This window comes from Hemitrygon akajei, unplaced genomic scaffold (assembly GCF_048418815.1).
Source record: "Hemitrygon akajei unplaced genomic scaffold, sHemAka1.3 Scf000037, whole genome shotgun sequence".
NCBI classification, from domain to species: Eukaryota; Metazoa; Chordata; class Chondrichthyes; order Myliobatiformes; family Dasyatidae; genus Hemitrygon; species Hemitrygon akajei.
In genome coordinates this window covers 5,300,454-5,322,472 of record NW_027331923.1, presented here as the reverse complement: position 1 = coordinate 5,322,472, position 22,019 = coordinate 5,300,454, and the positions used below count along the sequence as shown (strand labels likewise).

Genomic DNA, 22,019 nt, shown 5'->3' with positions numbered 1-22,019 from the left:
TCAGCTACACCCATATGTGCTCTGTAGATAAGCCCTCCGGGCTGTCCTGTCTACGCACAGCTGTGATATTTTCCCTGACTAGTAATGCCACTCCTCCCACTTTCATCCCTCCCCCTCTATCACGTCTGAAACAACGAATATTTCTATCATGTATAAACCTTAGGTGGGAGGTTATCTTTTTGTATTAATGTATTAAAAATAAATTATACATTCTACCAATGCAACCTCTTACTAAAGGATTCTTATTCACGTCTTAATAAGCTGGTAAGGAAGGCGGGCTCTGTCGTGGGCAAAGTACTGGAGAGTTTAACATCGGTAGCTGAGCGAAGGGCGCTGAGTAGACTATGGTCAATTATGGATAACTCTGAACATCCTCTACATAGCACCATCCAGAGACAGAGAAGCAGTTTCAGAGAAGCAGTTTCAGCGACAGGTTACTATCGATGCAATGCTCCTCAGACAGGATGAAGAGGTCAATACTCCCCAATGCCATTAGGCTTTACAATTCTACCGCCAGGCCTTAAGAACTTTTTAAAAGCTATTATTAATGCTTTTTGAGATAGTGATTTAGATGCATATCATATTTTTTACTGAGTTAAGTATTGTATGTAATTAGTTTTGCTACAACAAGTGTATGGGACATTGGAAAAAAGTTGAATTTCCCCATGGGGATGAATAAAGTATCTATCTATCTATCAAATCAGATTCTTGCATATATGGAAATTTAGATAATTATTTTTGTAAAAAATGTCTAACCTGAAGATATTGCAGAAAGTGTGTATGAGAGAATATTTGCTAATTAACTCTTCAAAAGTCATCAATCGACCATTGCAAAATAACTGAAAATAAATCTGCAAAAAAATCTTCTTTGATATGTGCCAATCAATGTTTAATTCAATTTAAAATTGTTCACTGTTACTATTTAACAAAGGAGAGACTGTCCAAAATATTTCCTAACATAGACAATTATTGCGATAGGTGTAAAACTGAAGTAGCCACTTTTTCACATATGTTCTGGTTATGCTCTTCTTTATTTTCTTTTGGAAATCTTTGTTTTCTACAATTTCTAAAGTTCTGAAAATTAATTTACAACCTAATGTATAAACCTTTGATTTCTGTCTACACATGCAATCCTCGCATGACCTTTATCCTCCTCCACCCCACTATCTGCTCTAACACTCTGGTTCCCCTCCCTCTGTAAATTTAGATTAAATTCCCTGGAGCAGCACGAGCAAATCTACCAGCAAGGATGTTAGTCCCCCTCCAGTTCAGGGGCAAACCGTCCCGTCGGAACAGGTCCCACCTTCCCGGGAACAAAGGCCAATTGTCCAGAAACATGAAACCCTCCCTCCTGCACCATCTCATTAGCCACGTTTTAGCTGCACTCTCCGCACATTTATATTTACAGGGACTTTACTCCTGACGCCGGTCCCGGGACCCGACCCGTTTACAGACCCGGAGCGGAACCGGAGCAGACTCTCAGCCACTGGTTTCCATCCCAGGTCGCGGAGAAAGGATAAAGTTTCCCCGTGAATTTATTCCCAGTGAAGGTGTAGAGATGGGACTTGGTCTCCGCGTTGTAAAATGAAACTGTCCCGGACTCGTAACTGAGATAAACTCCCACCCTACCGGGGATGGGACCGGCAGGGAGACGGGCCCCGGGGGAGGTGAGAACACGGAACACGTCATAATCCCGATGTAACACGTCACCATACAGCCCGATGACCCAGAATCCTGTCTCCGGTCTCAGGCTGACCCATCCCTTCCTCTCCACAGACTCTGCGGCGACTCCCAGCCACCAGTCCCTATTCCCCGTCACCTCCACCTCCCAGTAATGTCTCCCCGATGTGAATCCCTCCGATCCCAGCACACATTCCCAGTGTGTGAATCTTTTCCCGGTGTCAGGGAGATTTCTCCAGGACCCGGTCCATCTCACACTCTTCCGATCCTCAGACACCTCGAGCCGCGGATTCGCCGTTTCCACATCCAGGGTGACAGAGACTGGGGGGAGAAGCAGAGAATTAGAGAGTCCCCGGGGATCGGGGGGAGACTCGGGCAGCGCGGCCCCGGGGATCGGGAGGAGACTCGGGTAGCGCGACCCCGGTGATCGGGGGGAGACTCGGGCAGTGCGGCCCCGGGGATCGGGGGGAGACTCGGGCAGCGCGGCCCCGGGGATCGGGGGGAGACTCGGGCAGTGCGGCCCCGGGGATCGGGGGGAGACTTGGGCAGGGCGGCCCCGGGACCGGGGGAAAGGCCGCTGGGCCTCAGGCGCGGTCGGGTGGCCGACACGAACCTTTGATTCGACAAAAGCGGTTGGACAACTAATGTCTCCCCAAGGGTTTTCCGCTGGACAGGGGAAACATCCTCCCTCATTCATGCCTGTTGACCCATGAAAGAATTTTGTGTTTCCATAAGATCTACCCTCATTCTTTCAAACAGGGAACAGAGAACATAGAGCAGTACAGCACAGGAACAGGCCCGTCATACAATGTTCACATTCATTTGTGAGTGTGAAGTGGGGGAGTTTGATGGTTTGAGACAGTAAAGGAGGTGATAATGGGAACCAGTAGGGGAGAGATGAATGGCAGATTGAACCAGGAGGGGGAGGGGTGGAAAGCCTGTGGGTGAACTGTGTGTGTAGACGTAATGAGAAGGTGCAGGGGGCAAAGATGGCAGATGAGGATCCCTTTGTCCCCTTTCCCACAACCCCATCACGTACAGCCCCTCATGAGGAAAGGGGATGAATTTTCAGGGAACCTTTAAGCAACACAAGTCCTGATGAAGAGTTTCAGTCTGAAAAGTCGAATGTTTACTCCTTTCCATAGAAACTTCCTGGCCTGCTGTTTCCGCAACAATTTGTGTGTGTGTTACTCTGCTTTAAATATACTCAATTATTTGGCCTCCACAGCTGCCTGAGGCAGATTCACTATCCTGTGGATAAAGGAATTCCTCTTCATCTCTGTCCTAAATAGACATCCCTATAGTCGCAGGCTGTGCTTACCGTTCTCGACCCACCCACATCCCCCCAACATCAACTCTCTCCAGACAGGTGTCAGAGAGATCTGGCGAGACCCTTCATCAGGACCTGTGCAGCTTGGATTACCAGCATCTGCAGGTTTCCTCCTGTTTGATTTTTAAAGCAGAAGTTGATAAGTAAACTTCTTGATTAGTCGGAGTCTCAAAAGTTAAGGGGAGGAGGTGGGAGAATAGGGTTGAGAGGGATAATAAATCAGCCATTCTTCTAAACTCCAGTGAGTACAGGCACAGAACCATCAAACACTCCTTATATGTGAACTCTTTCATTCCTGGAGTAATTCCTGTGAACCTCCTGGACCCTTTCAATGCCAGCACATCTTTTCCAATAGGAGGGACCCAAAACTGCACACAATACTCTAAGTGTGGTCTGACCAATGCCTTATAAAACCTCAGCATTACATCCTTGCTCTTGTATTCTAGTCCTCTCGAAATGAATTCTGATATTGAATTTGCCGATCTTATCACTGACACAAACTGCAAGTTAACCTTCAGCCTGCACAAGGACACCCAAGTCTCTTTGCACTTCTGATTTTTGAATTTTCTCTCTGTTTAGAAAATTGTCTATGCCTTTATTCCTTCTACCAAAGTGCATGCACGACTTCCCTACCCGATAATCCATCTATCACTTATTTGCCCATTTCCTGATCTGTCTCTGTCCTTCCCCAGATTCCGAGCTTCTGCAGCACTACTTGCCCCTTCACCTATCTTCATATCATCGGCAAGCTTGGCCACAAAGGCAACAATTCTGTCATCCAAATCGTTCTTTGTCTATCTTGGCTTTGTGTTCCTCAAAGAATTCCAACAGATTTGTCAGGCAAGATTTCCCCTTAAGGGAAGGCATGTTGTATTTGCCCTATTTTATCATGAACTTCCATGTACCCAAAAGCTTGTCCTTAATAGTGGATTCCATTATCTTCCCAAGCACACCACATCCAGACTAACTCACGTATAATGTTTCCTCAGCTGCTCTCCCTTCTTAAAGTCTGAGGTGACCTTTCCAATTTCTAATCTTGAATGACCAAGTATCAAGTGATTCTTGAAAGATCATTACTAATGACCCCATATTCTCTTCAGTTAACTCTTTCTGAACACTGGGATGTAGTCTGTCTGGTCCAGGTACCTTCAGATCTTCAATCGTCCCATGCACTTTCTCTTCAGAAACAGCAACAACACTCATTTCTGTCCCCTGACACTCTCACACTTCTGACATTCAGCTGGTATCATTCACAGTGAGGATTGACACACAATATTAAATAAGTACCTCTGCCATGTCTTTTGTCATATTTCTCCTCTCCGGTGTCATTTTCTAGGGGTCCAATATCCACTCTTGCCTCTCTTTTACTCTTTACATTTTTGTGTCCTCTTGAGTATTGTTGGTAAGCTTTCTCTCATATCTCATTTTCTCTCCTTATGGATTTGTAATTCCTATCTGTTGATGATCAAAATCTTCTCGATACTCCGACATCCTGCTGATTTCTGCTCTATTGTAAGCCCTCTCTTTCACTTCTATGCTGTCTCTGACTTCCCTGTCAAACACGGTTACCTCATCCTTCCTGTATAATAATACTTCATCTTTCCGAATTGCCCCTGGAACTCCAGTCTTTGTTGTTCTGCAATCATCCCTGCTCATGTCCCCTTCCAATCTACTTTGGTCAGCTCCTCCCTCATGCCTCTGCAATTAACATTCCTCCACTCTAATACTGATACATCTGACTTTATCTCACACTGTGGGGTTAATTCTATCATTTTATGATCACTGCTTCCTGAAGGTTCTTTGAACTGAATCTCCCAAATCATATCTGGTTCATTATACAAATCCTTCTCTGGAATTCTCTTTCTCCCATTGGGCTCAACCACAAGCTGTTCTAAAAAGCCATCTCGGGAGGCATTCTACAAATTCTCCCTCATGGAATACAGCACCATCACAATCTACCTCTTGAAATCCCCCATTCAGATCGTCACCTTGCCTTCTTTCCATCTCGTGGTGTAATTTGTATCCCATCTCTAACCTGGCTACTATTTGGATTTCTGTATATGGGGGGGGGGGGGGCTTGGGATAAAAGCAGAGAGTGGATAAACTTGGACTATTCAGCTGTAGTGTAGGATGTTCAGGTATGGCCCGTTATTGAGGTAAATAATTCATAAGGGGCTTAAATATTTTTTTTTACAAGAAATGGGAGTACAGAACCAGAGGGCTCAGATTGAAAGTGAGATGGGAAATTTTTATGTGGTCTATGGGGTAACATTCTCAGAGAGAGGGAGGTTGGTAAATGGAATTTGCCATCAGACGCTGTAGAAACAGGTAAAAATAAAATATTTTAAAATAAATTTGGGCAGGTACACACATAGGAAATGGTTAGAGGGATAGAGGGGCAAACAGAGGCCAATGAGACATGTCCTAGAAGACATCTTAGTCTTTCAGATTGATGAAGTGGGCCGTGGGTTAAACATCCATAAAACCCTCCGAGATCATCCTCCTGAGGAATCTCACCCCGGAGTCTGTCTGTGAAGTGTTGATGTGACGTCACGTCAGAGGGCAGCTCAGTGCCACAGAACAGACAGACTGGGTAAGGATGGCAGATTTCAATCCTAAATGGGAATTAGTGCCTATTTCTGTGGCCGTGTGTCACACTCTAATAGTATGTCCGTGTGTGTGTGTGTGTGTGTGTGTGTGTGTGTGTGTGTGTGTGTGTGTGTGTGTGTGTGTGTGTGTGTGTGTGTGTGTGTGTGTGTGTGTGTGTGTGTGTGTGTGTGTGTGTGTGTTGATTGTGGTAAATATCTGTGTGGTAAGTATACATTGCTGAGGCTCTGACTACAATCTGCCAATCCTTCCTGTGTGTGTGTGTGAGGGAGCTTTGCCATGCCGGTTATGCTGTGTGTGCTTCTCCCGAGATGAAATCTTGACCCATGTCAATGCTTGTTGCTGTGTTCGAGCTCATTCTCACAATGCTTCAGTGTAGTGGTCTGATAACCATAAGACACAGGAGCAGAATTAGGCCATTTGCCTATCGAGTCTGCTCCGCCATTCAAACATGGCTGATCGTTTTTTCCCTCCTCAGCCCCAGTACCTGGCCTTCTCCCCGTAACCTTTTATGCTGTGTCCAATCTAGAACCTATCAATCTCTGCTTTAAATACACACAACAAGTTCCACAAATTCACCAGCCGCTGGCTCAAATTTCTTTGTATCTGTTTTAAATAGACACCCCTCCATCTTGAGGCTGTGCCCTCTTGTCCTAAACTCCACTACCATGTGAAACATCCTTTCCACATCTACTCTGTCTAGGACTTTCAACATTCGAAAGGTTTCAATGAGATCCCCCCCTCATCTTTCTAAATTCCAGCGAGTACAGACACAGAGCTATCAAACGTTCCTCATATGAGAACCCTTTCATTCCTGGAATCATCCTTATGAAATGAACCTTCTGCAATGCCAGCACATCTTCTCTTAGATGAGGAGTCCAAAATTGTTCACAATACTCAAGGTGAGGCTTCACCAGTGCCTTATAAAGCCTCAGCATCACATCCCTGCTCTTGAATTGAATGCTAACTAAACCCCTTGAATTGAACGCTAACATTGGATTTGCCTTCCTCACCACTGACTCTACCTGCAAGTTAACCTTTAGTGTGTTCTGTAGAATGACTGCTAAGTCCATTTTCATCTCAGCTTTTTGGATTTTCTCCCCATTTGAAACAAAAAATCCGCACATTATTTCTACTACCGGAGTGCATGACCATGCATTTTCCAACATTGTATATCATTTCCCACTTTCTCTCCCACACTCCTTATCCAAGTCCTTGTCCAGCCTAACTGTATCCTCAATACTACCAGCCCCTCCACCAATCTCTGTATCATATGCAGACTTGGAAACAAAGCCACCTATTCTCGGACAAGAGGGTATGAATTCAGGATTGAAGGACGTCCTTTTAGAACTGAGATGCGGAGAAATTACTTTAGTCAATGTGTGGAAAATCCGTGGTATTTGTGGCCACAAGTGGCTGTTGAGGCCAAAGTCATATTTAAGGCAGAGATAGATAGGTTCTTGATTAGCCAGGGCATCAAAGGGTATGGGATGAAAACAGCGATTGGGGATGACTGGAAGAATTGGATCTGCCCATGATTGAATGGTGGAGCAGACTCGATGGGCCGAATGGCTTACTTCTGCTCCTATATCTTAAGGTCTATTCCATCAGCTAAATCTTGATATACAGCGTAAAATGAAGGTGTCCTGACACTGAACCCTGTGGAACACGAGTCACTGGCAGCCAACCAGAAAAGGATCCCTTTACTCTCATTCGCTGTTTCCTACCAATCAGCCAATGTTCTAACCATGCCTGTAACTTTCCTGTATTACCATGGCCACTGAACTTGGTTCTGAGATTCCAAATATACAACACGCACTGCATCCTCTTTACCTATCCTACTTGTAATCTCCTCAAAGAATCCCAACAGGTTTGTCAGGCAGGATATTCCCTTAACGAAGCCATGCTGACTTGTCCTATCTTGTCCAGTGTCACCAAGTATTCCATCACCTCATACTTAACAACTGACTCCGATTTCTTCCCAACCACAGAGGTGAGGCTAACTGGTCTATAATTTCCTTTCTGCTGTCTTCCTCCTTACTTAAAGAGTTAAGTGACATTTGCCATTTTCCAGTCCTCTGACACCATGCCAGGGTCCAACAGTTTTGAAAGATCTTTTCCAATGTCTCCACAATGTCTACTGCAACCTCTTTCAGAACACTAGGGTGCAGTTCATGTGGTCCAAGTGACTTATGTACATTTAGGTCTTTCAGCTTTTTGAGCAGCTTCTCCCTTGTAACAGTAACTGCACTCACTTCTCTCCCTCGCACTCTTCAACAGCGGGCACAGTGCTCGTGCCTTCCACGGTGAAGACTGGTGCAAAATATTTAGTTTATCTGCCAACTCTTTATCCCGCGTTATTATATATCCTGCCTCATTTTCTAGCAGTGCTATATCCACTCTCATCTCTGTTTTATTTGTTTACAAAACTTGAAAAACTATTTGATATTGTTTGCCAGCTTGTTTTACAAAGACAGGTGTGTATAAAGGGCCTGAAGAATCTTGGGAGACCAGAGTCACTCCAACCACAAACAGTAGCACTTGCTACCATCCGGGATACGGTACCGCAGCATAAAAGTCAGGAGCAACAGGCTCCAGGGACAGCTTCTTCAACCAGGCCATCAGACTGATTAACTCATGCTGAGACAACTGTATTTCTATGTTATATTGACTGGCATGTTGTGTGACAGTGATGGCTCCCGGTCGGTGGGGTTGATGTGGAATTAACTTCAAGTCCCCTTCAGCCCTGTATTACAGACAATCTTTGCCTCAAATTATAACTGAATTGTGTCTCATAAACAAGGAAAAATGAATCTTTGTAAGTTTTACCTCGCTTAATAGCATCAAGTTTTTCTCTCAGCACTGTGTCCAACAAATAGGGATGATAGAATTTTTCAACCGGTAGGGCCTCATCTGTCACTGACAATTCCTGGACATCGTCACTGATTCTGTAAATATTAAACTGCTGGTGATAAACTGGAATTTGGAAGTATTTTACAAATCCATACAGGGTGTCAGTAAATATCATGTCCTACCTTCTGTTCCGACGAGCTTCCTCCTGAAATAAATAAAACACAAATCTGATTCGACTTGGACTTACTGTCCACATCATGAATTTAATCCAAATCATTACAAGGTGTTGAAAATTCCGACTCCCACAGTCACAAACACACACCAGCAATACAGAACCATGGGGTAAATTACAGGGAATGCTTCTGAAAGTTAGACCATTACTGAGAGGATGAAGCTTACAGGAAAGACAGGACAGGCTGTGCATTTTCATCTGGAAAAGATGTCAGAATGATAAAATGGAACAACTTAAGATTAGTGATGGATTTGATTGCGCGAAGGTGGAAGAAGTACCTCAGTAATGGCTAACACGAGAAGACACAGGTGCTTGGAAGTAGTATGGTGGAGATGTCCGGGCTAAGTGTTTTGGATTGGGTGGAATAAGCTGCTGGCAGCGAAGGTGGAGTCGGATGCGATAGGGTCTTTCAAGAGATTCTACGTAGGTACATGGAGCTTTGAAAAATAGAGAGCTATGGGTAACTGGAGGTAATTTCTAAAGTAAGAAGATGTTCAGCACAGCATTGTGGGCCAAAGAGACTGTATTGTGCTGTAGGTTTTCTTTGTTTCTATGTTTCTATTTATGGGGAGACCTTCCGTCAAAGATAAAATGCCAGGAGGTTTTTAACAAATCCCACAAGAAATTTAGTGAAGAGGATGTGGAACTCAGTGCCACAGGAGTGGTTGAAATGGAACATCAGAGATTGAATGTAATGGGGAGGCTGGATAAACACGTGAGGGACCAGGGAGCTCGGGGCATTGTTGCTGGGTGCGGTGAGTAACCATATAACCATACAACAATCAGAGCACGGAAACAGGCCATTCCGGCCCTCCTAGTCCGTGCTGAACTCTTAATCTCACCTAGTCCCACCTACCCGCACTCAGCCCATAACCCTCCTCTCCTTTCCTGTCCATATACCTATCCAATTTTACCTTAAATGACACAACTGAACTGGCCTCTACTACTTCTACAGGAAGCTCATTCCACACAGCTATCACTCTCTGAGTAAAGAAATACCCCCTCGTGTTTCCCTTAAACTTTTGCCCCCTAAATCTCAAATCATGTCCTCTCGTTTGAATCTCCCCTACTCTCAATGGAAACAGCCTATTAACGTCAACTCTTTCTATCCCTCTAAACATTTTAAATACCTCGATCAAATCCCCCCTCAACCTTCTACGCTCCACTGAATAGAGACCTAACTTGTTCAACCTTTCTCTGTAACTTAAGTGCTGAAACCCAGGTAAAATCCTAGTAAATCGTCTCTGCACTCTCTCTAATTTATTGATATCTTTCCTATAATTCGGTGACCAGAACTGCACAATATTCCAAATTTGGCCTTACCAATGCCTTGTACAATTTTAACATTACATCCCAACTTCTGTACCCAATGCTCTGATTTATAAAGGCCAGCGTTCCAAAAGCTTTCTTCACCACCCTATCTACATGAGACTCCACCTTCAGGGAACTATGCACTGTTATTCCTAGATCTCTCTGTTCCACTGCATTACTCAATGCCCTACCATTTACCCTGTATGTTCTATTTGGATTATTCCTGCCAAAATGTAGAACCTCACACTTCTCAGCATTAAACTCCATCTGCCAACGTTCAGCCCATTCTGCTAACCGGCATAAATCTCCCTGCAAGCTTTGAAAACCCACCTCATTATCCACAACACCTCCTACCTTAGTATCATCAGCATACTTACTAATCCAATTTACCACCCCATCATCCAGATCATTATGTATAATACAAACAACATTGAGCCCAAAACAGATCCCTGAGGCACCCCGCTAGTCACCGGCCTCCATCCCGATAAACAATTATCCACCACTACTCTCTGGCATCTCCCATCTAGCCACTGTTGAATCCATTTTATACTCCAGCATTAATACCTAACGACTGAACCTTCTTAACTAACCCTCCATGTGGAACTTTGTCAAAGGCCTTGCTGAAGTCCATATAGACTACATCCACTGCCTTACCCTCGTCAACATTCCTCATAACTACTTCAAAAAATTCAATAAGGTTTGTCAAACATGACCTTCCACGCACAAATCCATGCTGGTTACTCCTAATCAGATCCTGTCTATCCAGATAATTATAAATACTATCTCTAAGAATACTTCCCATTAATTTACCCACCACTGATGTCAAACTGACAGGTCTACAATTGCCAGGCTTACTTCTAGAACCCTTTTTAAACAATGGAACCACATGAGCAATACGCCAATCCTCCGGCACAATCCCCGTTTCTAATGACATCTGAAAGATCTCCGTCAGAGCTCCTGCTATCTCTACACAAACTTCCCTCAAGGTCCTGGGGAATATCCGGTCAGGACCCGGAGATTTATCCACTTTTAAATTTCTTAAAAGCGCCAGTACTTCCACCTCTTTAATTGTCATAGGTTCCATAACTTCCTTACTTGTTTCCCACACCTTACACCATTCAATATCCTTCTCCTTAGTGAATACCGAAGAGAAGAAATCGTTCAAAATCTCTCCCATCTCCCTCGGCTCCACACATAGCTGACCACCCTGATTCTCTAAGGCACCAATTTTATCCCTCACTATCCTCTTGCTTTTAATATAACTGTAGAAGCCTTTCGGATTTACTTCCACCTTATTTGCCAAACCAAACTCGTAACTTATTTTAGCTTTTCTAATCTCTTTCTTAAGTTTACTTTTACATTCTTTATATTCCTCGAGCAATTCCTTTACTCCATGCTGCCTATATCTATTGTAGACATCCCTCTTTTTTCGAACCAAGTTTCTAATATCCCTTGAAAATCATGGCGCTTTCAAACCTTTAATCTTTCCTTTCAACGGAACAGGAACATAAAGATCTGTACCCTCATAATTTCATCCTTAAATGACCTCCATTTCTCTATTACATCCTTCCCATAAAACAACTTGACCCAATCCACTCTTTCTAAATCCCTGCGCATCTCCTCAAAGTTAGCCTTTCTCCAATCAAACATCTCAACTCTAGGTCCAGTCCTGTCCTTCTCCATAATTATATTGAAGCTAATGCTATTGTGATCACTGGACCTGAAGTGCTCCCCAACACATACATCTGTCAGCTGACCTATCGCATTCCCTAACAGGAGATCCAACACTGCCCCATCTCTAGTCGGTACTTCTATGTATTGTTGCAAAAAACTATCCTGCACACATTTCACAAACTCTAAACAATCCAGCCCTTTTCCAGAATGAGCTTCCCAATCTATGTGTGGAAAATTAAAATCTCCCACAATCACCACCTTGTGTTTACTACAAATATCTGCTATCTCCTTACACATTTGCTCTTCCAACTCACGCTCCCCATTAGGTGGCCTATAATACACTCCTATCAGTGTTACTGCACCTTTCCCATTCCTCAATTCCACCCAAATAGCCTCCCTAGAGGAGCTCTCTAATCTATCCTTCCAAAGCACCGCCATAATATTTTCTCGGACAAGCAATTCAACACCTCCTCCTCTGGCCCCACCTACTCTATCACACCTGAAGCAACTAAATCCAGGAATATTTAGTTGCCAATCACACCCTTCCTGCAAACATGTTTCATTAATAGCTTCAACATCATAATTCCAGGTATCAATCCACGCTTTAAGCTCATCCACCTTTCTTACAATGCTCCTAGCATTAAAATAGATACATTTAAGTTACTCTCCACCACCTCCTCTCTTTTCATCCCTAGCAATGCATTCAAATTTATTATCCTTTTCTTTCTTCTCCCCTACATCTTCGGGCTGAGTGCATCCCTTCTCCATGACCTGCCTTTCCTCCCTCACACACTGTCTACTTACTTGCTCTACTGGTGAACTAACCTCCTCTCCCATAGTTTCCTCAAATTGATTTCCGCCCCCCCCCCATCTTACTAGTTTAAAGTCTGCCCTGTAGCCCTAGCAAACCTCCCCGCTAGGATATTGGTCCCCCAGGATTCAAGTGTAACCCGTCCTTCTTGAACAGGTCACGCCTGCCCCAGAAGAGGTCCCAATGATCCAGAAACTTGAATCCCTGCCCCCTGCTCCAATCCCTCAACCACGCATTCATCCTCCACCTAATTCCATTCCTACTCTCACTGTCGCGTGGCACAGGGAGTAATCCCGAGTAGGTGGCAGGGGGCTTGTGCAGAGGGGAAATTGATAGAAGATGGACCCAATGGCCTGCTCGTGACGGAGAATGGGACACAATCCCATGTAAAACTTATCCGACAAAGTAGAGACAGTGAAAGTTTCCGTAATCTGATGGAAACCGGCTATAGAGGATAAGTCTGATGTGTGGGTCACATTCTTTGTTCTCACTAACTGAGAGAGAGATCCCCACACCCACCGCACCAGATACACTCACAGCCTGTGACTGGAACTGGGTGTTATAAGAGTTTTAGAGGATATTTAATGCGGTAATTAAGGACACAATCAGCAGCTCTGTGTTATGATCAGGGTAAATCATTTCAGAAAAGATTACATTCTGTCCTGGGATGTACAGAAGTTGTGGAATTTCAGTTTTGGGACAAAAACAACCCTGAATAGTTACATCAATTGTCTGGTGAGAAACAGTTTACTGCCATTTTTAAATGCTGTGTGTAGGAGCAACACGTCTGTTTTACGTATTTATCATGATAATCCTTCACGTGAGTGGGGACGTGGTAAAAGCGAAGGGAATAAGTTACGTATTCGTACTTTGTTCTGGGCTGTTTTGATCCTGGGAGTGGCAGATGCCATATCTTTTGTTGACCGATTCACTGCAGTTTAATTTACGATGAATTATGCTGAAATTTTATCGTTTAAATATTGTATGTTGCTGATAAAGGATCGAATATCTGTCTCCGACATTTTAGAATGTCATTAGCAGAGTGATTGGAGGTTCGTCATGCAAGGAGAATACTCTGTGTGAGGACACCAGCAGCGGCAATTGATTTGTTGGAATTGGCCGCTGTGCTGTGTTTAGTTCAAGTATACCACTGTTCATTTAGTTCAATTTAACAGAAATAAATTGAAATGTAATCCCTCACCTTGAGAAATATCACACTGTCTTCCTGATCCATCTGTTCCTTTAACTTTGAGATTTCCTCCTGAATAATCCTCATATTCTCTTGAATCTCTCGAAGGTTTTTCTCCATTGAATTTAGAATCCTCGCCTCTTCCTTCCTGAGGTCCCTGAGTAAGCTCTGCTCTTTCTCAGTGATAATCTGGCGCAGTTCAGCAAACTGGGATGTGACGTGGGTCTGAACGCTGTGTGACTGTTTCTGTCGAATGAAAGGTGAAGATTAGTTTACTGCGTTGCTGTGTTGTATTTCCTTTTGATATGAAGGTGACCATTCGGTCCATTGGGGTCCATACTACATCTGAGACATTCCCGTCAACCCCATTCCCTCACGCTTTCCTGAAACCTATTCTCCCTCATTGACCCATTAACTCCCTCCTGATTCACATCCACCCTCCCCCCACATTCACAGGGTTAATTGATAATTAACCATTCATCCAGCATGTCCTTGGAATGTGTCTGAAACTGTCATGGCCACAGGGAGAGCATGCAAACTCCACACAGACAGCAGCAGAGGTCAGGATCGAACCCAGGTCACTGGAACTGTGATACTCTGCTATTCTGCATTAAATGGAGCAAAACCCGACAGTAATATCAGAAATTCCGCTCAGGAAGCCTCACCCGAACTCCGGAAATCTTCTCTTTCTGTTGCTGCTCCTTTTCCTGGAAGTCTGATTTCTTTTTTGTGAGAGAGTCTAAGGAAGATTTTAGCTGATCCTGGAAGTCAGAGAGTGAAGGAAATAGAAACAAAGATGCATCAAGAGAAACAGGTGATCAAACCCGATTATCACACAAAATGCCGGAGGAACACAGTGAGTCAGGCAGCATCTATTCTGGGGAAATAAACAGTCGGTGTTTCGGGATGAGACCCTTCATTAGGACTGGGAAGGAATGGGGCAGAAGCCAGAATAAAAAGGTTTGGGGATGAGAACCAGCTGACAGGTGACGGGTGAGACAACATGAGGGGGAACGTGGGGGAGAGTGATGAAGTGAGAAGCTGAGAGGGGACAGGTGGAAGTGGTAAAGGGCTGGAGATGAAGGAATCTAATACGAGAGGGCAATCGACCATGGAAGAAACGGGAAGAACGGGGCTGTTTGCGGCCCTGAACGGCGACGAGGGAGGAGGTTACGAGTCAGGTGTAGCACTTGTCCAGTTTGCAGGTGTCAGTGCCTGGAGGGAGATCAGTGGGGAGGAGCGAGTGGATCAGGGCGATACAGTACGGCGAGCGATTCCTACAGAGAGCGGAGAGTTGCGGGGTGCGGAGGTGGGCTGTGGGACGGAGAGGCGGTAGAATCCCATCGGATATGGCGGAAATTGCAGAGAGTGATGTGTTCGTTTTGGAGGCTCATGTGATGTTTTGTAGGACAAGACAAAATAGGTTGAGTATCAAATTAACGTTACTTTTACCTTGTAGATTTTAACAGCTTCTTTAATCGGCATGAAGCGGTGTTCTCTGTGTTCCTGCGCATCTCTACAGATCAGACAGATCAGTGTCTTGTCCGTTTCACAAAACAGCTTCAGTTCTTCCTCATGTTCCTCGCAGTGAAGTTTACTTTCCTTCCCTTTCGGATCCAGGTTTAGATTTCGAGCTTATTCAGCCAGATTTGCTAAGGCCCGACTGGCCCTGAGGGTGCGGCCAGCAAGCACCTCTCTACATTTCGGGCAGGAGTTCCTCTCCTCCCTTTCCCAATACTGTGTGATACAAGAGCGACAGAAGTTGTGTCCACACTGCAGTGGCACCGGATCGGTGAAGAAATCCAGGCAGATGGGACAAGTTACCTCCTCGCTCAAACTCTCGGCCTGTCCTTTCGAAGCCATGTTAACTCCGGCACTTCCTGATTCAGAATGCTTTCACGTTCGGGGAGCAGCTGATCCCCTGCAGTACCGCGATTGTCCACTACGCGCTCTGCAGACTCGTGGAATGAACAGGGTTTTGCTGGTTGTGTTCAGTGGAAAATCTAGCCATTTCTATGTTTAGTGTGGGATCAAAAACACATTAAAGACAAAAACACATTTAACACATTAAATGGGCAACAGATAAGAAAACTAGGCCATGGACTGTCTAAGCCCGGCTACGAGCAGAGGAGGATTGGCCATATGGCATATGGCCAACTCTTAAAAACCCAGTGCGACAAAAACGTCAGCTGAATCTCCAAAGGCCTCATCCCTGCGGTCGGAGGGACCTTCCCCTGGAAGACGATTGAAGTCCTGCGCTGAAAGGAGAAGCCATGTGCCCCCCTGGGGTGGTTCACTACTACAATAACTGTGAGGCTTCCTCAGCCAACCCGGCCACTCCCTGTCCAGTATAGAGGATCCCTGTAGGTCCAGTGGTGTCCCTGTAGTCTGGAATGCGCCAGTCGGCAGCATTCCTGTACGACAGGGGTTCCCAAACTTTTTTTTATGCCAAGGACCAATACCAGTAATCGTGGTCCCCAGGTTGGTAACCCCTGCTCTCCGGACATCTCGATTTATTTAATGGCAGGCCAACAAGTTTCGGGCGTCTTTCCCCGAGTTAATGATCTTCCAGCAGCACTCGCTGTCGGTTTTCCTGCGCGTCCTGGGAACAGCCCGAGGATCAGTGAGCCTTCTGTCACGCAGCTGCTGTGGCACAGGCCCTTGCATCTTTGTCCACAGATCTTCGCCAGCCCACAGTCCGCAAAGAGGTGAGTGACCGTCTCGTCTCCACTGCAGTAATCTCGGGGCAGCGCGCTGTGGGAGTGATCTCAGGGCATGCAGCAAGGATCAGACTGGGAGGGGCCCTCTCGTCTCCACGGCAGTAATCCCGGGGCAGCGCGCTGTGGGAGTGAACTCCGGGCATGCAGCAAGGATCAGACTGGGAGGGGCCCTCTCGTCTCCACGGTAGTAATCTCGGGACAGCGCGCTGTGGGAGTGATCTCCGGGCATGCAACAAGGATCAGACTGGGAGGGGCCCTCTCGCCGCCAGACAGGCGAGGTCTTGCTGCCTGTCGGTGAGATCTGGTGATGAGGCATTCTGCCAGATGGTCTGGACTGTCTGCTCAGGGAACCACTCCACTGTGTCCATCCAGTCCTTCTCCTGCAGTAACTGCAGGACATTCCGTGCTGACCACTGTCTGGTGTTCTTGTGGTCAAAGCCGCTGGTCTGAAAGAACTGTCACCAATTTCATTAACACAAGGTTCACATGGAGAAGCTTCCTGATTGAGACAGACACAGTCTCACAGGGTATTTACAGGGTAGGGGCAGGAATGATGTTTCCCCTGGCTGGGCAGTGGAACCAGGGATCACAGACTCAAAATCCGAGATCACCTCAGCAGGACTGAGATGAGGAGAAATTTCCCCACCCACAGTGCAGTGAACATTTGGAGTTTTCTTCACGTTTTCTAAATTAAACGGACATATTTACGGGCTTGCCGATGTTCGGAACGTTGCAGGAAAGTGGCGCTGAGGGCAAAAATCAGATATGTTCTGAGTGAGAAGCAGAACAGCTCATCATGAATGGCCACGCCTGCTCCTGTTTCTTATTTTCTAAAGCACGAGTTTACCTTTGCGCCTTGTTCTCCCTTGGCCTTCAGCCTGTCGGATTGCACAGGGGAGCGGTGAGTGCTCCAGAGATCCATCAGCAGCCGCTGCGGTTATTTCATGCTCCTGTTATTTATCCTGTTTCTGTAAGAAATCCTCTTTATCTCCATGAATTTCCAAAGTCATGAATCACTCGGAAAGCATATCAAGGATCCGTGTAAATATTTGATTATTTCCTTCTGCTAGCTTACAGGCTTCAACTAAAGCTTTCAGCTCTGCCTGTTGTGCCAAGGTACCAGGAGCCATCTGTCCTGATGGCATTACTTTTCTGTGACAACAGGCCGACCAGCCATTCAAATTCCTGCCTAACAAAGCAGCTCCCCAATGGGTGTCAGGCCTGGTCACTGCATAGGAGACTGGAAACAGTCAGTGACCCCAAAACATGCACAGGTGAAGTGTCACTTCTCCTGGGGGTGACTGTTCGGGACCTTGAATATTGCTATGTGAGTACATGAATAACCAGGTGTAGCACCTGTTGAGATCAGACGTAGATTGGAAGCAGAGATTGGACAAACCTGTGCTGTTTTCTTTCAAGCTGCGGCACCTGAAGGGAGATCTAACCAATGTTTGCAGGATTACAGAGTCATAGATAGACTAGACACAGGACTGAATAATCACAGACTAGGTGGCTTGCAATTACACTGAGTGGGGATAAGTTGGAAGTAGATGTGTGGGGCAAGTTTTTGTTGGTGCATTGTGGTGGGTGCATGAAATGCCCTTCCAGGGGTGATACTCGAGGTAAATATGACAGAGGGAATCAAATGTCTCTTAAATAAATACATGAGTATGCAGAGAATGGACACGTGGGGACATTATTTTGGCTGATTGCGTTAGTATAGTGGGGCATTAAATGATAAATTAATGGCATGTTTCCGGACTGTGTTCTTAAAGTGTTCGATGGTGATAGGAATATTGTTCCACCCTTGGAATGGATACAGTAAATCCGGCTGATCACATCAGTTCTTCTGCAATCTCCATCACTATTCTCACCCTTACAGCAATAAATCAAACCTACAATCCTTGCCTGACAATTCAATGTAAATTTATTGTCAATTTCCGCATGTTACCACACACATCAAGAAGATTAAATTTCTTGTTGCTGCTTAGATGAAAACAAGCTCTACAGATTTTATGAAAAACTACACAAGAAGACACAAAGACGGAGAAACAGCCAAGGTGTAGGAAAAAGAAAATTTGAAAGAAAAAAATAGAGGAAATCATTGAGTTGTGAACTCCTTGAAAGTAAGCCTGTAGGTTGTGGAATCAGCTGAGATTTTTTGGTGATTTAGGTTATCCACAATGGTTCAGGAGCATTATGGTGTAGGGTAACAGCCTCTACCAATAGGATTCCTAAATGGTCATTGAATCTTTGGAAACTACCTCACATATTTTAACCCAGGCAATCCATTCATATTCTATATCTTCACAGTATAACCATATAACTATATAACAATTACAACAGACCATTGGTAACAGACCATCTCGGCACTTCTAGTCCGTGCCGAACGCTTACTCTCACCTAGTCCCACCTATCTGCACTCAGCCCATAACCCTCCATTCCTTTCCTGTCCATATACCTACCCCATCTTCTTTAATGACAAAATCTAACCTGCCTCAACCACTTCTACTGGAAGCTCATTCCACACAGTTACCACTCTCTGAGTAAAAAAGTTCCCCCTGGTGTTACCCCTAAACTTTTGCCCCCTGACTCTCAACCCATGTACTCTTGTTTGAATCTCCCCTACTCTCAATGGAAAAAGCCTATCCACGTCAACTCTATATATTCTCCTCATAATTTTAAATACCTCTATCAAGTCCCCCCTCAAACTTCTACGTTCCAAAGAATAAAGATCGACCTTGTTCAACCTTTCTCTGTAACTTAGGTGCTGAAACCCAGGTAATATTCTAGTAAATCTCCTCTGTACTCTCTCTATTTTGTTGACATCTTTCCTATAATTCGGTGACCAGAACTGCACAGAATACTCGAAATTTGGCCTTACCAATGCCTTGTACAATTTTAACATTACATCCCAACAATGCTGTGATTTATAAAGGCCAGCATAACAAAAGCTTACTTCACCAACCCATATACATGAGATTCCACCTTCAGGGAACTATGCACCATTATTCCTAGATCACTCTGTTCTACTGCATTCCTCAATGCCCTACCTTTTACCATGTATGTCCTATTTTGATTAGTCCTGACAGAATGTAGCACCTGACACTTATCAGCATTAAACTCCATCTGCCATCTTTCAGCCCACTCTTCTAACTGGCCTAAATCTCTCTGTAAGCTTTGAAAACCTACTTCATTATCCACATCGCCTCCTACCTTAGTATCATCCTCATACCTGCTAATACAATTTACCACCCCATCATCCAGATCATTAATGTATATGACAAACAACATTGGACCCAGTACAGATACCTGAGACACACCACTAGTCACTGACCTCCAACCTGAAAAACAGTTATCCACCACTACTCTCTGGCATCTCCCATCCAGCCACTGTTGAATTCATTTTACTACTTCAATATTAATACCAAACGATTGAACATTCCTAACTAATCTTCCATGTGGAACCTTGTCAAAGGCCTTACTGAAGTCCATATAGACAACATCCACTGCTTTACCCTCGTCAACCTTCCTAGTAACCTTTTCAAAAAATTCAGTAAGCTTTGTCAAACCTGCCCTTCCACGCACAAATCCATGTCGACTGTTCCTTATCAGACCCTGTCTATCCAGCTAATTATATATACCATCTCTAAGAATACTTCTCATTAATTTACCCACCACTGACGATAAATTACAAATTACTGATAATTGCTAGGTTTATTTTTAGAACCCTTTTAAAACAATGGAACCACAAGAGCAATACACCAATCCTCTGGCACCATCCCTGTTTCTAATGACATTTGAAGTATTTCTGTCAGAGCCCCTGCTATTTCTACAACAACTTCCCTCAAGGTCCTAGGGAATATCCTGTCAGGCACCGGAGACTTATCCACTTTTATATTATTTAAAAGCGTCAGTACTTCCTCTTCTTTAATCATCACAGTTTCCATAACTAACCTACTTGTTTCCCTTAACTTACACAATTCAATATCCTTCTCCTTAGTGAATGCCAAAGAAAAGACATTGTTCAAAATCTCCCCCATCTCTTTCGGCTCCACACATAACTGTCCACTCTGATTCTCTAAGGGACCAATTTTATCCCTCATTATCCTTTTGCTATTAATATAACTGTATAAACAATTTTGACCCGGCCCAATAATCCCCTCATAACAAGTATCTATATCAAATTTTGAACCAAAAATCTATTTAGAATGGATAAACAGCCTATCTGACATTAATAAATGGGTCATTAATCCTTAATTAATGTCTCAGAGATCTAAAATCCATTTCAATAGATACGGGTCAAATTTGACCCGGTACAGCCTCAATGTATAAAAATATTGTAGCACGTGTACAAAAGTATAAAATTTAAAGTAGTTTCATTTTGGCTCATTTTCGGTCACTTTAGGAAAAGTCATAAAATTTCGGCTAAAAATTGCATTTAGGGTGTTTTTATCCTGCTGTCAAATGTCAAAACGGGTCAAATTTGTTCTGAACAGTATGTAAGGGTTAATATACAGTGTTTCTATTTTTTTTAATCAGTATACGTATATCATAATTGACTTTCTTATCTATTATTACAATTTTTAAATGTTATTATTTATTATTATTATTAGCTCTGTTAGATTATGTGAAAGAGATGGTTGTTGACTTCAGGAGGGCACGGAGCGACCACTCCCTGCTGAACATCGACGTCTCCTCGGTAGAGATCATTAAGAGCACCAAATTTCTTGGTGTTCACCTGGCGAAGAATCTCACCTGGTCCCTCAACACCAGCTCCATAGCAAAGAAAGCCCAGCAGCATCTCTACTTCCTGCGAAGGCTGAGGAAAGTCCATCTCCCACCCCCATCCTCATCACATTCTACAGGGGTTGTATTGAGAGCATCCTGAGCAGCTGCATCACTGCCTGGTCCAAAAATTACACCATTTCAGATCGTAAGACCCTGCAGTGGATAGTGAGATCAGCTGAGAAGATCATCGGGGGGTCTCTGTTCCCGCCATCACGGACATTTGCACGACACGCTGCAACCGCAAAGCAAACAGCATTATGAATGACACCATGCACCCCTCATACAATCTCTTCTCCCTCCTGCCATCTGGGAAAAGGCACCTAAGCATTCGGGCTCACACGACCAGACTATGTAACGGTTTCTTCCCCCAAGCTATCAGACTCCTCAATACCCAGAGCCTTAACTGACACCTGACTGCCTTATTGTCTTGTTTATTATTTATTGTAATGCCTGCACTGTTTTGTGCACTTTATGCAGTCCTAGGTAGGTCTGTAGTCTAGTGTAGTTCTCCCTGTGTTGTTTTTTACGTCGTTCAGTCTAGTTTTTGTACTGTTTCATGTAGCAGCATGGTCCTGAAAAACGTTGTCTCATTTTTACTGTGCACTGCACCAGCAGGTATGGTTGAAATGACAATAAAATGTGACTTGAGTTTTGTTTCAGAAATAAAAGGGTTGACTAAAAGGGAAAGTGACAGAAGAAGAGAGCAGTAGTGATAGGGGATTCGACAGTGAGGGAAAAGACAGGAGATTCTGTGGACATGGACGGGACACCCGGGTGGTATGTTACCTCCCAGGTGCCAGGGTCAGGGATGTCTCAAATCG

At 44.4% G+C, this 22,019-nt stretch overlaps 2 protein-coding genes across 2 annotated transcripts in view; one reads left to right on the top strand and one right to left on the bottom strand.

The window, feature by feature from the left end:
- The window catches only part of LOC140720160 (zinc-binding protein A33-like), a 489,530-nt gene that overhangs the window by 439,535 nt on the left and 27,976 nt on the right, over positions 1-22,019 (top strand). The gene's annotated exons all lie outside the window — the stretch shown is intronic.
- Positions 649-16,194, bottom strand: LOC140720138 (zinc-binding protein A33-like). Its single transcript, XM_073035024.1, has 6 exons — positions 16,150-16,194; positions 14,353-14,448; positions 13,700-13,933; positions 8,653-8,675; positions 8,447-8,565; positions 649-2,001 (listed from the first exon to the last, which is right to left on the bottom strand). Exons 1-6 carry the CDS (start codon positions 16,192-16,194, stop codon positions 1,448-1,450), a joined length of 1,071 nt encoding a protein of 356 aa, XP_072891125.1. The 3' UTR covers positions 649-1,447.

Coding starts and splice junctions, on each gene's coding strand:
- LOC140720138 (XM_073035024.1), bottom strand. CDS start 16,194: ATGTCCGGAGAGCAGGGGTTACCAACCTGGGGACCACGATTACTG. Junction 14,449..16,149: donor CCTGGGGACCACGATTACTG/GTATTGGTCCTT, acceptor TCTGACTTCCAG/GATCAGCTAAAATCTTCCTT. Junction 8,566..8,652: donor GAAGCTCGTCGGAACAGAAG/GTAGGACATGAT, acceptor TAATATTTACAG/AATCAGTGACGATGTCCAGG.